Source organism: Neltuma alba, unplaced genomic scaffold (assembly GCF_004799145.2).
Source record: "Neltuma alba isolate B1F8T4 unplaced genomic scaffold, ASM479914v2 tig00005487_pilon, whole genome shotgun sequence".
NCBI lineage: Eukaryota > Viridiplantae > Streptophyta > Magnoliopsida > Fabales > Fabaceae > Neltuma > Neltuma alba.
The window spans coordinates 37,020-54,654 of NW_021634128.1; the positions used below are offsets into that span (position 1 = coordinate 37,020).

The following is a 17,635-nucleotide window of genomic DNA, read 5'->3' on the forward strand; positions in this document are numbered from 1 at the left end:
AAGGCCCTAACTTATATTTTACGTTATTTAAGCTAAGTAGCACCTTCGTTGGCCCTGGCCCATTTGAATTAGTTAAGCTTGAGCATCTGTCACATGCTTGCCATCGATTCTAACCAGTCTGTTGCGAAAAACTTCATTTGACTAGTATAACAGTACTCTCTTTCATCCCTATCATGCGTAAGGTGTCACTGATTATCTCACAAGAAAAGATAGCTAATTTAACTGTCTATAAATTTTCACGTTTGCATTGCATTCTCTTTCATAATCAATAACTTTAGATGAAAATGATATTAAAAAGTTATAACATATACCCGTCAAATGACTTGTGATAAAGACAAGACGGGGTATATTTTCATATGTGAATACTAGAATTTTTAGGTGTGGATCGACTTGTGGTTAAGTAGAGTGACAGAGCAGTGGTTCAAAATTTTAAACCAGCTTGTTTGATTATTCGCTTTCGCATTTATATATGTTTAATCAGTTCACAGACGCGTGGAAGGGATGAAAGTCAAACAAATAATAGAAGTTTGGTAGAAAAGGTCAGCTTCGCTTGCTGTTAAACGATGGCATATCAATCTAACCTAAATTAAGTACGCTTCGGGAGTAGTCCATTAGTAGGTACGAAGAACATTCTTTTTTTTGCCAGAAAGGTACGAAGAACATTTCAATGCACACTCATGAATCAGATCCCCCCCCAAAAAAAAAAACACGCATTCTCAAGAGCATGGACGAATTATAAATTATACTTCTATGTCTCTTATTATAAAATTCAATTTTTTGCATTGGTTTATTTCTATTTATAAATTTTTTTAGGTTTGTTTAAATAATAAATATATTTTTTACTCATTTTATCCTTAATTAATATACTCCATCTCGTTATCTTTTTCCCACGCTTTTCTTTCAATAACCATCTTTAATTCTTTATATGGGCTGCAAGTCTCGCAGATATTATTCCAGGACTATAGAAACTTTTTCCCCCTTTTGAATTACCAGCACTGGCGTAGATTTGTTCTTGCCAATTAATTTCGTCTACGCCGCAACTACGCCTCGTTTTGCCTAAAACAGGCTTACGACTATGCCGTTCAAACTGAAGAGTATAAAATAATACTACCTCTAGTCATTATCATTAATATATATATATATATATATATATAAGCTTGTTAGAAAATTATATTTGATTTTCAACATATAACACTTCAATTCATTTTGTAAAAAAATTATCCCTATTTATTGAAAGAAAATCTCACTAAATGCGTACGACTAAAGATAATAATTTTGAAAATTAACATATTTATGATTAATAACAAATTTGACTAATTTTTCTTATATTTAAAAACGAAGTTAGTATAACAAATGAACGTGAAGGCGGAAGGATCAGGGGCAAAGCAAATAAAAGGCGGTTGAATTGGGGAATCATGACATGTATCCACGAGTTGGGCATATATGGATGAATTTAGGGGCACAGCCAACACTGATGACGGAAGGAAGGAATCCAATTCACGAACAATGAGTCTGAAACGGCCCTCTATCACTCATCACAAACCAAGGCGAAAACTCTCGCAATTAACGACCCCCCCCCCCCCCGGGGGGGGGGGTGCACGTTTTCTCCCCCGAGTAACATTGCCTCCTTATGCTGTAATTATGCAGGTCAAATCCTGCATGAAATAAAAGCTCCCCAAATGTTGATATCTTAGATTGGATTAGGAGTTTAGGACGTGGTTTGAATAAATATAATCTTTTATTTAATTCTTCAGATTTTTTCATATTGTCAATATGGTTTTGATTCTTAGACCTATTTTCTCTTGGTTTTTCAAGTCTTTTAAATGAATTGGATAAGATTGATATTGGAATATTTTCCTTCATTCCGTTCTTTCTTTCCAATTTCTCCCTCCTTTATAGATAATAAATATTACCTCCGGCCCTAATTAAAGAACTAGTTAACTAATTTGAAGAGATTAATGAAATAAGTAAGTTAGTTATTTAATAAATAGGTTGTCTTTTCTAAAATATCTTTACTGATCAAGTGTGTGGCTGGAACTATTATTATTAGAAAGACTATCTTGAAAAAAAATTACACAAGATTAGAGACAAACTGGATTGGGGCCTTATATTTAGAATTAAAAAATAAAAATCAATAAGATTTTATATTAAGGATCAAAGTAGTAATACAGAAATCTATTCTGTTTTTACCGACACAATGATCGTTTCACCTCAATATTTCCCTTGATCCACTCAAATCTTAACCATTACATTTAAGTCAAATATGATACAAAATATAAGATATGTCTGGTACCCAAAAAAAAACAAAAAAAAAAAGAACTACATGTTTCTGCACTAAGAATACATCGTAACAGTCATATCTGCGCAATTGAATTCCAGCTTCATAGCCGAAGAAAAATAATTCTGTTTCTGATACATGAATGAGCCGCCACGAGCAATATTGCATAATCAATAATTAAATCATAAGGAAACTAAAGTAGAATACACATCATTTTGGTTATTAGATGGGAATGTTAACTATTGCAATGCAGTAGACATGCGGGGTGGAGCAAAATGACACGAGAATTATTCACCCAGAGCCAAGAAGAACACCACTTATTAAGATTCGCTACTCTTAAGCTCGAGGCTTTTCCCACTTGAGTGGCTTCACAGTTTCCCAGGTGAAGTCTGGGTCATCCCTTCCAAAGTGTCCGTAAGCAGCTGTCTTGAGGAATCTATGGCCACCCCTCTTAAGGTCCAAGTTGATGGTAATCATTCCAGGCCTGAAGTCGAAATTCTCCTTCACAAGTTGAAGAATATCCTTGTCTGAAATCTTTCCAGTTCCGTAGGTGTCAATAAAAACGGACAAGGGCTCAGGAACGCCAATGGCATACGAAACCTGCACAAGGCACCGCCGGGCAAGCCCATTTGCCACAACACTCTTTGCGGCCTGCCTGGCAATATAGGCACCGCTTCTATCGACCTTGGTGGGGTCCTTCCCTGAGAAGGCACCACCACCGTGGGCACCCCAGCCACCATAGGTATCTATAATAATTTTTCTTCCAGTAAGACCAGCATCCCCATGAGGGCCACCAATGACAAAGCGGCCGGAGGGGTTAAGGTGAAAGATGGTATCGTCGTCTAGGTATTTCTCAGGGATGACAGGCTTAATGACATGCTCCTTAAGATCAGCAGCAATTTGATCATTAGTCACAGTCTCGTCATGCTGAGTAGAAATAAGGACAGTGTGGACACGAACTGGAACCATAGCACCATTGTCATTGGAGTACTCAACAGTTACTTGAGTTTTACCATCTGGTCTCAGCCAAGCGCAGGTGCCATTCTTCCTAACCTCCGTGAGGCGAGCTCCTAATTTGGTTGCAAGGACATGGCTCAAGGGCATGTATTCGGGGGTTTCATCAGTGGCATACCCAAACATGTGACCCTGATCACCAGCACCAACCTCCTCTGGACGCTTAGTAAAGTGGCCGTGCACGCCCTGGGCAATGTCAGGGCTTTGCTGCTCAATGTTCACCAATACGTTGCATTTGTCAGCATCAAGACCCACCTCATCAGAGACAAATCCAATGTTGCGGCATGTATTGCGGACAATTTTCTCATAATCTACGTTGGCCTTGGTTGTAATCTCTCCAAACACCATGACCATGTTGGTCTTGGAGCATGTCTCGCAGGCGACCTTGCTGTCAGGGTCCTGCTCAAGGCAGGCATCAAGCACGGCATCAGAGATCTGGTCGCACAACTTGTCGGGGTGACCCTCATTGACAGATTCAGATGTGAAAAGAAAGCTCTCCGCCATTTTTCAAGCTGCAGAGTAAATAAAATATCAGTCTATTAAACTACAATAGCTCAAAATAACAACAGCATAAGAGCTTATGTAGGCAGGCTCTACGATCATCAATAGCAGGTTAATGGTATGCAGCTCATGAAGGGCTTTTTTTAAAAAAAATTTTTTTTTAAACATGCATAGTACTTTTCTTGTCCTAAATATAAAACCCATTTTGTAATGTAAATTATACTATAAAATAGTTTTTATACTTAGAACCGACGAGTATTAGTCTAAAATTTTTATTTTGTTAATTATTATCACAGATAATTTTTAAAATAACTTCGTCCATACAATGTTCATTAGATAATAAATTATGCCTAATAATATAAAAATGTTTAAACAAGATTAAAAACAAACATGCAAAGTTTTTCCCTAGTTTTTTTTTGTTGAAAAAATTAATTTTCTTTTGTCCTAGCATTGGCTTTTTCAGATACATTCAGTGCTCATTATAATTATAAATAAAATTAAAAAAATTGGAAAAATCACTGGTTCTACTATGCAATATCTGTATTTTCTTCCATTGTCTGTTACTCCCAAACATTCCGAGATCAAAAAAATTAACCCTTTGCTTGGATTGAGAGAAAATTAGAGAGGAGAAAAAACTAGAGAGGAAAACATGAGGAAAAACAAGTTTTCTCTTACTTGGATATGAGAGAAAATGTAAGGGAAAGAAAAAGTGGAGAAGAAAATAAAGTGGACCCCATGCTTCATTTTCTCTTCAAATTTTTCTCCATATATGGAGAGATTTGGAAAGGAAAACAAGATTTCCATGACTACTCCTCCTCTCTCTTCCTCTCCATATTTATTTTTTTTAATTATATTTCTAAAGTTATTCACTTTTTTTTTAATCTTAAAACAATATTTTTATTACATAATTTGGTTTTAAAATATAATAATATGAAAATATATACAAACCAAATAACTTGATTTTAAATTATTTGATGATGCTAATGTTAGTATAATTTTTCTATTGTAATATTTAATTTAATTGTAAATATAATATATTTTGGTAAGGATATTTTAGTCATTTTAGATATATGCTAATTTTTTCTCTCTCCCTATTTTCTCTCATCCATCCAAACAAGAAGAATGATCACAACTTCCCTCTAGTTTTTCTTTCTCTCTATTTTCTCTCCTCTTATTTTCTTTCTTCTCAACTTTTCTTCTTATCCAAGTAGAGTATAAAACCAAAAGGAAACTTCTAAGTGAATGTTTGTGATAACGATGGGAAGTCTCAAAAATTAGCTAGGACTGATTGTTTTGCTCAAAAGTAACTTATGACTATGATATTTTTTTAAAAAAGTTTAAAACCGTAAAATTGATATATTTTTAAAAGCCTATTAAAACATAGGTATAAGATTTTTACTTCAGTTTGCAAGTCACTTTTAGGGGGTGTTTGGTAAGCTTTGAAAGTGTTTCTTAGAAACATTTTTCTGTAAAATGAAACAAACTCCTCTACATATTTACTTCGTAAACCATAAAAGCACCTCTGAAACTATAGTTTGGTTTCTATCCAAACACTCTTTTAGTGGGCGTTTGAGTTTGCTTAAAAGTGTTTTTAAAAGTTTTTTTTATAAATCGAGATAAACTAATTATATATTTATTTCGTAAACATATTTACTTCGTATATCATAAAATTATTTTTAAAATTATAATTTGATTTATATCGAAACACCTATCGCTGACGTTAATCCGAACAAAGCACTCAAACGAGATGACGCACGACCCCTATTATCTCTGATATTGAGTTTCGTTGTTTCTAGTTCTTCTCAACAACTACTTCCTCCCACTTCATCTTTGAAAAAGGAAGGAAGAAGCTTGGCTTCTTAAGTCCCTGGCCACGTTCCGATTATATCATAATCAATGTCTACAACCGAAGAACTAAATCGGGAAGCGAAAATAGCGAGCAAGGATTGTTTATAAATAAGTATCAGATCTAACCTACAGCAACACAAAGGAACATCATATTCTAATCGGCAAGTTCATTGAACGAATTTCAAATTCCGCTTCAGAAAGGGACAAAGGAGGACCTCCATAACCACGAGTGAGAGAAGTAGAGAGCAAGATGAGCCAAAACTCAACCAGCAATCCAAAAATAAAAATAAACATTCAGATCCGAAGCACTCTTGTTGTATTGAACAGAACAATTGCCATTCTATACACGAAATGCCTCCAACATAGAAGATGGAGCCCGACAGTGAAAGAAAACCTCGAAGATGCGATGCAGAAACATGAACAGAACTACGGGAAAAAAACGCACTAAGGTGTGAAAAGGGACGAGCAAGCACGCAGAATAGGGAAAGGGAAAATGCTAACCTGGAGCCGAACGAGTAAGTGCAACGGAATCTGACGACGAAGACTGGCGGGACACTACTCGCTCAAACCAGACCTCGTTGAAAGGATGCGTGGCTAGGGACATTGCTTCCAAACGAATCACCTTATATTTATACTATATAACTGCCCGGGTGATTGGCTACCCGAACGGGCGGTTGTGGATTTGACTCCTAAAAGCGGAGGGATAGGATTTGCTGGGGTTGGTGTCTTGGTGAGACGAAAAATGGAGGATTTGCGCCAGCACCATTTGGGCATCTGCATAACTGGCGACTACCGGTTGTTCACCAACCCCAATTGGTCACCGCTCATCATTCGGTGTCTCCGTCCAGCGTCTGTGGAAATCTTTTTTTTTTTAAAAAAAAAGTCAGTCTGAGATGGAATATAAGTTGCATGTATATATCATTATATCTAAGTGATATCTTCATGATTTGTTTTTTTAAATTTAAAGAATTAAAATTAAAACTGGATCAACGCGCTAAGGATAAGTTTTCTGCCAGGAATCAAAGTGGGTAAATAAAGGCATGCCATGTTTGGAATTGGAATGAAGAAGAGGTGTCGTGTAATTACTCTATATTGCGTGACCACCGAGAAAAGCCGATGCTTGAGTGGGTTCAGAGTGGTCAGCTTGGGTGGACTGCCACGTACCGGTTGTCTGGGGTTGGTGGCGGTTTGGTCCCTCCTGTTCCGTCATGATTCCCACCTGTTTCTTGCTTCCTTATTTTCCCACCAAGTCAAAACGCAATTCCAGTCCATTCTAAAATCAACGTTTGTAATTTTTAATTAAACCCCGACAAATAGTATTTTTTTCAGTTAATTTAATAATTTATATGCTAGTTATATAATAGAGATTAACAATAAAAATAAATAATATTGGCGTAGGTAAAACAATATTCCGAGTCAAGTCAAATCTCGCATCATTCTTACGCAGCTTTTACCCTTTTTTTCTCTCCTTGAATTTTTTGGTGTGATGCACATTGCTGGGTACTTGTAGCACCGCCCTTCTGAATAATTTAACAATTGTGTCTTCTCTTTTTGACAAACAAAATAATGAATGATGAGTCTGAACATATGCAGAAAATGAGATGGTGGCATCCTCCAACCTCCAATTGTTTATACTTCAAGGCCATCTCTTGATGTCTCTAGTCAATGCATAGGCGAAAGCATGATGAACGTGCATCCGATTTTAGTATTTATTATTTTACCTGTATCTCTACCAAGTTGACTTAATTAGATTGTCACCATTCCTCTTGTTTTAAATATAAAGCATTTTTGTTTCACTCTCGTGTTTGGATTCAAATCCCCCTTAGACTCTGCATCATGAGATTAATATTGCAGAATATGTTGTTATAAGTGTTAATTATGTTGTTCTGATGTTAGTTTTTGTTGGTTGTTGTTTTATCTGTTCTTTTCATGTTTTAAATGTTGAGCCAGCTTTAAACTTCGCTCAAATTGATTGAATATGACTATATACCATTTTACTTGCGTTAAATAAAATTGTCTTTTAATATAAAAAAAATATAAACCATTTTTATTTAATACATATATCAATAAAAACAATTCTATATTCTTTTTCCATTTGTGAATGTATGGGAATCGGGAAATGAACCATATTAAAAAAGAAGGTAAGTAATTGTAAAATGCTCTTAAAGATATTTTAGAAAAACCATAAATTACTCGTAAAAATACATAAAATATTTTTTAAACTAAAAAACTGAGACTTCTTGAAAAAAGCGAGAGAAAATGCTTTATATTTGTTAGAAACGGGGTAGCGCCCGCAATATTTTGAATCCATTGATTACTGAAATACCACTTCTCTGATTTTGCACAAGAATCTGTGCAAAGCAGATGATATAAAGGCATGTTTTCTCAAGAGAGAACATACCTAATGGGTGCACCACAAGTTGCACATTTTCTTTCTCATATCATCCTTCATGAGCACTGGGTGACATAATTCAATAGGTGAGAATGAGTAGAGTTAACCAAAAGGTTATAAATTTAATAGCCAGCGTCCCCAAAATGGAGAAAAATCCGTAAGATTTAGAAACCACTACAAAACTAGTTATTATATTAAGGAACCAAAGGCAGTAGTTTCTAAATCTTATCATATGTATACATACAAAACTTTATTTGCTCACATCTCCCTAAATTTTCTCAGCAGACTCATCTCTGAAGTATGACGACACGTTTGGGAAATGATTGCATGAGCAAGAACCAAAATCACATTTTACATCCCTGACATTAGGCCAAGGTAGAAGATATACGCCCCAAAAAGCTTGGGTACATGCGGCACCCATGACTATAAAGCGAAGGTTGAAAAAAATGAACCTCCATCTCCGATGCAAGAGGAAGGAGAAACACTAATATCAGTGTCGGGTCAAACTGCATAAAAATCAACCATTTGCATCCCTCTTCCCGCAACAGCAATCTGATACAGGTTCCTGCACAAGACACGAGCAAGAATTAGTAAGATAAGATACATCCATAACCCGACCTGTTCATGCTTTCTTATATAACGGTCACCTTCCACAAGTTCGAGCACTTAATGCTTCAGGCTCTGGCACACTCACTACCATATGCGCATGCTCGCTTAGTTTACTATCCTCAATATGCCAACATCTGATTCGCTGATCAAGTCCAGCGGAGAATACCCAAGAACCGTCCGTCCACACACCTTCATCAAACGCAATTATGATCCGGTCAAATTTCTTGAAAATAGATATTGAAAAGAGTCGATATCTATTCTTTATTATACTGGCTTTAATCTTGGTGGATATGGCTTTCAAGGACCATGAGTCTGTCAGTTGTCGTTATCCATCTAAGATTATAAGCCAAAAAAAAAAAAACGCAAAGCTTTTCGGCAAATATGCAACACCAAGTATTCTTACGAACAAAACCACAAAAAACCGTGAAGAGGAGTACAGAGAGAAAGAGAAAGAGAAAGAGAAAGAGAGACAGAGAGATAAGCAAAGTTGGGCCTATTTACCTTTCACAGCAGAGCTGTGGGCTGAGGGGAATTTTTCGCAACGTAAGAATCTAATCCTGTCTTTCATGCTCCAACTATGATAGTGGACGTCCTTTTGATGTTTAGGTTCAGACACCACATTTTCTATATCTCGACTCATAATCTCTGTATTTGAATTTGTTGAGTTAGATGATAATTCAACTAAAAGATGGTTTAGCGCCTGGTCATCACCCCCACTAATAATACTGCACACATGACATCTATCAGTGCTTTGACCACATTTTATCTCCGACACATGGAGACAATTGACGCCAGACTGATGAATTTCCTCCAGAATATGTATGGGCGGTATTTCACATACTTCGGGTGAGGGGTTATGATTGTTGATTTCTGACTCAAAGGAAGATGAATGCAAGGATTGAGAACAAGCTGTGTTGTGGTTTTGATGATCATTTGTTGTTGAAGAGGTCCCATTCACAGTGCAATTGATGGACCCATACTCATCTTTAACTTTTGAGCGAACAATATTATTGTCTTGTTTTTTCTTCGATAAGCTACTGCTTAAAGATCTCCACCATCTACCACCTTGACTTCCTCTTCCGGTTCGTGGACGTTTTTGACAATCAAAGAACTTCTCTATGCTAGGAACTGACACCCGCTCCATAAAAGCTTCAACACTGTCAGTTAGGTCCCAAAAGGCAACATTCCCATCCGTAGACCCACTAATCACAATATAAACACCTCCCGCCTGGATGTTATCTGCAGAATAAATAAATAAAGGGGATGAATGCCGCTCAAGCAAGAGAATCATAGACTTATGCTAACCATACAATATCACCTATATAAACAAGGAAAAGAGTCGGCTTCTTAACAACTTGAATGACTCCCCCATCCTTTCAGACACAGGTCAACTCAAGAAATAACTTAATAGCAATCCCAAAAAAAAAAGGATATTTAAAAGAAAAAGATAAGTCGATCTATAAACCGTCAGCTAGCACACCATGCATCAAGTTTTTTGGTGGTCAGAAATTACCAGCCAACAATCCGCAAAATTTCAGAGACACCCATACAAATGGAATGGACTAATACAGAACACTCATGAGAAAGGAAATGATGTGGCGGTCTTTGCCACCAATGTAGGAATGGAAGGGAAACCTAACCTTGAGCAGGCTGACATGTAGGGAAAATTATCTGCTGCAATGACAAAACTGGTGCAGATAAAGGAGTAAGCATAGCAACATCAAACCTATCATTGCATAAAAGGAAATGTCTGACATACGCACACAGCAAGGCCACAATAAGAAAACAAAAAGTCACTACAATATAACAGGTACGATAACAATACCATAAGCGAAATGGCAAAATCAAAGCCCGTAATGTAAGTGTAGCATCTGAACAAGCAACGACAACAAAACAGACAGATATCCTGAAATGTACACAAGAACAAAGGTTAGTTTCAGGCTGCAATAAAAAGGTACATCCAAAAGGAGAATATTAGGTATCTCATTCACCTAGAACCAGCACATTTAACATGAAAAGCAGTGACTGCAAGATATCTCCAGTCATCATCATGCTTATCTCTGACAAGGTCCATTGCCCTTTCAGGCAACAGTGATCCAGGTTTAACATCGATTTTGGCATCATAAGCATTTTCAGCACTCTCAACTACTTTCTTTGCATCATTTTCAGGATTTTTGCGTGTGCTTGCATATTTGGCTGGCATATCAGTGGAAAGCCACTGGAATGTCAATGAAGAGGAGAAATTTGACCAGAACTCCCCATCATTTCCATCTGAAGTATATTGCTGATCAACTGGAATGTCTTTCTTGTTGTCTAGCCTCCTATTTTTTAGTATCCAAGAAGTCAACACACGCTTGGCACCAACTGAAATCAGTAAAATTGGATTATCTTGGTCCTCAATAGCAGCATTTGGTTCACCCCTCTCGTCACATAAATTAGTTGCACGTGAGGAAATAATATGGAGTTTTGACACACAGCACAACGACCTTACAGCTGATCCCCCAACATGTTCACCAAGCAATTTGGATGTGGACCAGTTTTCAATACCCGGAGAGTACCTTAAGTCATGCAGACACCAAAGCCATCATCAAAATGTGGTTCACTATGTGGTGATGTTCAACTTAAGCCAGTTCTCAAGACATCAGATTAGAAAGGTCTTACCAAGTCAACCTGACTGTTCCATCTTCACAACCAGTTGCAACCAAACAAAAATTAGAATATAGGTTATGTTTATAATTGTTTCCAAGGGGCATGTCTCCAGAGATAAAGCACAAGGAATGCATCTCTCTCCCATGGAACTGCATATGCAAACTCTGAGGGTATATCTTCCTGTCTTCATCACTAACCCAATGTTTATGGATATAAATCATTTCATCCTGAAATAATTAACATTTAATTTGGGATATTTAGATACCTAAAGACAACATAGATCCTAGTTTTTTTGGGCCAAAACATAGGTTGTAGTGCAAAAGTTGTTAATTAAAATTTAAAAAAAAAAAAAGAGACAAGCCCACAAAGTTCTGATAGATCATGAGAACGGAGTCAAAATTTAAGATAAAGATCCAATACTCTTAAAGTTGAAGAAAGAATAAATTAAACAATCTGACAAAATCTTCTCCTCAAATTCCCATGAAAATAATTGGGAAGATGTTGGAATCTAAAAACTGATGACCATCATGAGAGGCCTTGCTCAAGCTCAATAATTCAAACCATAAAATGAGCTCCATTAGAAGTTTTGACACAATTTCTAACAAGGGTATAATTTGTTAGCAGCAACATCTAATGAGAGCATAATGACATAATGCAATCTATGTTGCAAACCCCACATAGTGGGAAAATGCTTGTTGTTTTGTCTAATGAGCAGAAGACACAGCTAAAAGAAATACAAATTGCCTTTTTCAATAAAATTGAAGAATTGCTGGGAGTTCAAAACAGAAAAACAAACCTTGACAAAGGCAAAGCAGTTCTTCATCTCAGGTACATCACCCAAATAATGAGAATGAGGACGGCGCCATCCACCACATGGAATTTTCACAACCTGCTAGAAACATGGACTTAATCATCACAGTCATAACGGATGGTGAGTAACGATAGGGCCACAAAAACATTAACTAACACCAGACATTAAGCAGGATTAATGATAGCAAAGGAAAAAAAAGTACCTTAGTCTCACTAACTAAATTCCATATTATGAAATCTACTGATGCAAAACCTGCTGCATAGTTCCTTGACAATGTATGAGCAGAGTTATTATTCATAGAGGCATGCTCAATTAAACTCAACTCTTTCACTTGCTTCATCCCCGTAAATTGCAAATTCTGAAGACCTCTATCATATTCCAGATAGCATATACAACCATCTGCTCCTGTCTGAACAAGAATAATAACATATAAGTAAAAAAGATGGGACGAAAGAGGAAAATATTTGTGTTTCTGTATATTTAGTTTTGAATATTAACACTTCTCTTGATTTAATCATTTGACAATATGGCATAAAGCTGAAACAAGGATGGATATTTTAAGTTTTTAACTTACTGAGCATATTTCAATTTGATTAGAACCGAGCAGAGCCACAGAAACACTGGACACACTTGAAATTCCATGGACTCCTTTGAAATGATTTATTGGAGATGTCTTCACTTCATGTGCAAGAGACACATCCCCCAACATGCTCTTCGCCAAAGGGAACAGAAACATATTACCACGTAGATCTCCACACACTAGGACCTGCAGAAATGTTGATATCCATACTCCAAACTTAAGAACTTCACTTAAACACTTTCAAGTATGAGCATCCATTTCGGGAATCTTATAAGCTGGCTATATTCATAATTTCATATGACATCTTTCAAATGTTAAAAGGAAAGATATCTCATCTCTGTTTCCACAAAGTTATTGTAAAATGTCATATCTTGGTCAAACTCTCTACAGAAAACAAGCATTGTTTAAATGCTAGTTTGATTATGAGATTAAGTCAGACTCTATCAAGTGGCTTATTAGTCTACATACTACAATTAACTATTACTGAATATTTCAAAAAGGAAGATCAACTAAGCCGTCAAACAAGAAGCTCTGCCTGGCCACCCCCCATAATGGAGAAAAACAGACACGAGCAATACCTCTTCCTCCATGCAAGCATCCAAACACATAATCCGTATTCCATAACTTGACATGAATGTTGCTATATGAGACACATTGTAACTCCTCAAGGGGCTGAGAATATTAGATTGTGAGCAGACAGGCAACCTCCAGAGTTTCAAAGTTCCTCTAGGATCAGCTGTGAAGACATACCTACAAAATTTTTTAAGATATCTGAGAATGATAATATTTTAACTTACGCATCTGTGCTTTCATCAGCCAAATAGCCCATGTTGAGAGCTTTTCTAGATAGACGCGTATGCTACCACCATATCGCCTTCCGTATCAGTCAAACACAATAACTTGGGAAGTCCCTTAATTCTATAACATAAGGTGTGGCGCATGGCCGCATGCAACTTAGACATCAGGAGATGTCCCCAATTTTTGGATTTTTAATTGCAGAAATGTTAATGAAGAATACTGGCAAGTGAGTACCTATGCCCTAGAGATTTGCACCAGTGAGTACCCAAGAGCTGTCTCTCCGTTTCAGCAGACCAGGTAAAGCTTGACTTCACTGTAGGAGTATAATCATCATCAGTAACCCCAATAACTGTCATATTTCCTTTACCATCTCCAACAGCAAGCCAATCCTCAGCACCACAGTCAAGTTCAACAAAGTCCTTAGACAATAAATCCATACAGATAATCGGTGCCCCATTGCTGACCTGTACAAGTTGAGTCCACTGGGCACCTCCAGAGCCACATAATTTGGCATTATAGAGATAGCCGTGATTTGTAGCAACATAAAGACTCTCCTCACAGGCAAAACGCAGACAGCGGACATATTCACTCTTACTGCAATAGACAAAAAGGAAACAAAGCCATCATGTGTGTGTGTGGGTGTAGTGTGTTTTCTAAGAGCAGTTTGAAATTTAGAAATGTTTAAAGAAAAAAAATCTAGGCGAGCATATCATGTGCACTAATGCTACCTGTCCATAAGCCCAATTTCATCCAACGCATTAGGGATACAAATGGAGAACGTCTCAGTTCTATCAGGTTTCTCTTTTGCTGCAGTCAAGCCACGAGACATTAAAGCATAAGGCTGATGCACTTTGATGGCAGAATCAAACCCAGCAGTAATTAGGAGTGAAGTGTTTGGATCGTACAAACATCTCCATATACCCCTTCCTCTGCACAAGACAAATCACTCTATTTCTTAGGCCTTTTAAACATCACGCAGGCATCACATTTAATAAGCAAAAAAAACTTATCAAGGACAACCAATAATTTATATAGTTAGATCTTTAGGACAAAACTACGGTTGGAGCTCCAGGAATTCCGCAACATATTACCAACGGTCATCCCATTTAGAAATTCAATTCAAAAATTAAATAGAATCTCCATATCAATGACCATTTATTATTAATTAATTCAAGATATAGTATATCCCAAAAATTCAGCAATTAATAACTCATTTCTCAGAAGCCAAGATCTCATGTTAACAACTTACGTGTGCTCCCTAATGATCTGAAGCTGTTCACCATCCATTCCCCATATACGACAAGTGCAGTCCTCGCTGGCAGTGACAATCAGCTGCAGAAAGTCATCAGAAAAGAAATTCCAAACAAGGAATGAAATGTGCCCCTAAGACCCCGAACCTTTATATTACCTTAGGCAAGAAAACTGCATGACTAAGTAAAGTAAGATGCTAAAATAGGGAAAATGCTTTACGAATGCTATATAAACAAACATATAAATGTAAATTTGCAGCAACACTTGATAGATAATTTGGCAACTTAAACATAATAATCAGCAAGTCATAAGTCATAATAATCATCACTTCATCAGATGCACTAATTAACTATTTGAAAGAGTAGGCAGCACTAAAATGCTTACAGAATCAAAAATGGAGCAGTCCCACACTCGAGCACTATGACCAAATAAGACAAGGGCAACAGGATCATGGCCCAACAATTCTTCCCTTTTAATAGGAACCGCCCAGACACGTGCACTGTAATGAAAGAAAAATCAAATCATTACAACTAACAAATCACTACAATGGTCAAATATTAAAAAACTAACACACCTGCGATCATCAGAGACTGATACGAGTTTAGATCCACACGAAGACCATGCTATTCGAAAGATTGAACCTTCATGTCCAACAAGTTTGGATACATGAACAGCCTCATACTGTTGATTACTTAGCTGGTAACAAAGAGAAAATGAAATGCTCTGGTGATCCTGGTCTTCCGCTACACTTCTTAAACTAGAAGCATCATGATTGGGGCCCACTTTCCAAACAATTATCTGAGAAAACCAAATGTTTAATCGCACTAACATAACTGCTGGGAAAAAAAAAGAAAAGAAAAAGAAAGAAAGAAAGAAAGAAAGAAGGGGGGGTTAACAGATAGACAAGCCAGTCAAATCAAGTAGAGCAGCCATGTGAAGAAAACCAAGGAAACCAAAGACAATACTATTTAAAATACATTTAGAGATATAAACAGATGACAGATAAGCGCATTTGCAACTCTTAGGAGTTAAGAATTGTGAATGCCATTGTAGATTTCTTACCTCATTATATATAGTGCCAGATGCAACACGGAGAACTTCAAGATTGTCACCCCACAATCGCATTGAGTATAAAAGGCACCGTACTATGTTTGAACGATAAAAGGTAGATATCAGCAAAGTGATCAATAATGAACCAGAGAAACGCAATTATGTGGAGTAATCCAACACGTTATCATGATTAAAATCAACCATGTGATGAGATTTAAAATAAAGCGGGTAAGGAAGTTCACCACTGAACCACCAAGTAAACTTTATGAAGCACCCCGCCCTGAGAATTTTTACAAATGGAAGTTCAGACGATTCGGTCCATGTCGTTTGCAGACTAACCTGGAGATTGAATTTTAAGAACCGCAACAGACTTCAAGGCGTCCCAGACATGAACTGAATTATCGCTACATCCTATGGCCACGAGAAAATGGCTTTCCTCGTTGGAATGAGTTAAGTAGCCCTACGAGCAACAGCAAACCAAAGCATTTATATATATATATATATATATATATATATATATATATATAAAACCGCAATTATTCTTCAAACAAATACAAAAAGTACCTTCAGGAAGCAAACATCCAAAACCCAGTGACTGAACTTAGGCAGCGTATGAAACAGAGTCATTTGTGGGCGGAATCCTGATTTATTTGAGTATCCTGAGACAGTATCAACGGAGAAGCTATATACTTTAACTCTTCGTTCCCCATAAACAGCAATTTTAGTGGCAAACTCAATAGCAGAAGTCTGTTGTGTGCTACTCATGACACCAGACGCAAGTCCATGCACGCGAATGCCATCGAACACTGTGAATGATCTTACCATCTTTTCCAGTTCCAAGTTGTACGTCAGAATTTTGGAACCCATTCCTGTTGTTAAGTAACTAGTAAGTATAAAGCCGCGAGCTTCAGATAAAGTGAACAGGCATACTACATAGAGACAGAAATGAATACCAGCAAGGAGAAGAGGAAGAGAAGAGAAATGAGAAGGAAGGTGAAGAAAACAGAGGGCTGAAACTTCTCCAAGGTATGGACCACGACGGATCCGCCATTCACTTAAACTTTGAACCCCCATGATGGTATTCACTTCATATGCTGCTACTTAACTTTCCAGTCTTCTGTAGAGTGAACTCAACTCTTTATTCTCCTTCACAGAGCTGACCGCCAAGTCCTTTGTGTTCGCCTGACGGGGAATTCGCGACCTGCGACGGAGGAGGCCATATTTTCATGTCCGACCAGGACGGAGGCCGAATTCTGCCGAACCTAATGACTCACGGACAAAAAATCAGCCTTCAGCTCCCGAGAATTGGGCAGGGCCCGAACCTCATCACCCGACAAAAATTGGGCATTCGGTCCAAAGAATTTGGCAGGAAAATATTTTATTTTGGCGGGGAAAATGAAAAGATACCCGGACGGGCAAATAATGGGCCTGACGGGGAAAATGAAGAAATACGCCGCCGGGCAAATAATGGGCTCCAGCTGTTAAGGAAAGAAATACAAAAGGACTAGGCAATAATGGTCCTCAGCTCAAGTCTCAAAGGAAAGAAGTATGCACCCATCGGCCGTGCCCTCTCATCCCAAAAAAGAAGGAATTCTGCCCAACATTGATATCAGGAGCCATTCAAGTACCCTATTTTTAGTTTGGGTCGAACCTGAACCCTGCCTAAAATTTTATGTGCCAAAAAAAACAAAAAAGAGGAAATATTCAAAAGTTAAAAAAAAACCCTTGCGGTGAGCGTGGATCGAACACGCGACCTTCAGATCTTCAGTCTGACGCTCTCCCAACTGAGCTATCCCCGCGCGATGTTGGCCCTCTCCTTGTTTTTATATATATAGACTAATTCTCCACTAACAT

The 17,635-nt window shown here is 37.4% G+C and overlaps 2 protein-coding genes and 1 non-coding gene across 3 annotated transcripts; all 3 read right to left on the reverse strand.

Moving 5' to 3' along the window:
- Nucleotides 1-2,472: 2,472 nt before the first annotated feature.
- On the reverse strand, nucleotides 2,473-6,254 carry LOC114747828 (S-adenosylmethionine synthase 1-like). The gene is made up of 2 exons (XM_028936175.1): nucleotides 6,143-6,254; nucleotides 2,473-3,804 (listed from the first exon to the last, which is right to left on the reverse strand). The coding sequence occupies exon 2, from the start codon at nucleotides 3,794-3,796 to the stop codon at nucleotides 2,615-2,617; it is 1,182 nt and encodes a 393-aa protein (XP_028792008.1). The 5' UTR covers nucleotides 3,797-3,804; nucleotides 6,143-6,254; the 3' UTR covers nucleotides 2,473-2,614.
- Nucleotides 6,255-8,126: 1,872 nt separating this feature from the next.
- LOC114747830 (uncharacterized) lies at nucleotides 8,127-17,031 on the reverse strand. Its single transcript, XM_028936176.1, has 20 exons — nucleotides 16,735-17,031; nucleotides 16,346-16,650; nucleotides 16,121-16,241; nucleotides 15,794-15,876; nucleotides 15,306-15,529; nucleotides 15,116-15,230; nucleotides 14,730-14,812; nucleotides 14,209-14,409; nucleotides 13,715-14,074; nucleotides 13,261-13,432; nucleotides 12,677-12,868; nucleotides 12,305-12,511; nucleotides 12,088-12,180; nucleotides 11,304-11,518; nucleotides 10,634-11,200; nucleotides 10,468-10,548; nucleotides 10,283-10,368; nucleotides 9,144-9,881; nucleotides 8,681-8,831; nucleotides 8,127-8,598 (listed from the first exon to the last, which is right to left on the reverse strand). Exons 1-20 carry the CDS (start codon nucleotides 16,853-16,855, stop codon nucleotides 8,535-8,537), a joined length of 4,179 nt encoding a protein of 1,392 aa, XP_028792009.1. The 5' UTR covers nucleotides 16,856-17,031; the 3' UTR covers nucleotides 8,127-8,534.
- A 476-nt stretch (nucleotides 17,032-17,507) lies between these two features.
- Nucleotides 17,508-17,580, reverse strand: TRNAF-GAA (transfer RNA phenylalanine (anticodon GAA)). The gene has a single exon. It is a non-coding gene; the product is annotated as a tRNA-Phe (tRNA).
- Nucleotides 17,581-17,635: the final 55 nt, after the last annotated feature.

What these genes read in the sequence shown, in the direction of transcription:
- LOC114747828 (XM_028936175.1), bottom strand. Translation starts at nt 3,796, where the DNA reads ATGGCGGAGAGCTTTCTTTTCACATCTGAATCTGTCAATGAGGGTCAC.
- LOC114747830 (XM_028936176.1), bottom strand. Translation starts at nt 16,855, where the DNA reads ATGGGGGTTCAAAGTTTAAGTGAATGGCGGATCCGTCGTGGTCCATAC. An exon ending in CTGGCACTATATATAATGAG is followed by an intron (nt 15,530 to 15,793) that starts GTAAGAAATCTA and finishes TGGTTTTCTCAG; the next exon opens with ATAATTGTTTGGAAAGTGGG. An exon ending in CAGATCATTAGGGAGCACAC is followed by an intron (nt 14,410 to 14,729) that starts GTAAGTTGTTAA and finishes TGTCTTGTGCAG; the next exon opens with AGGAAGGGGTATATGGAGAT.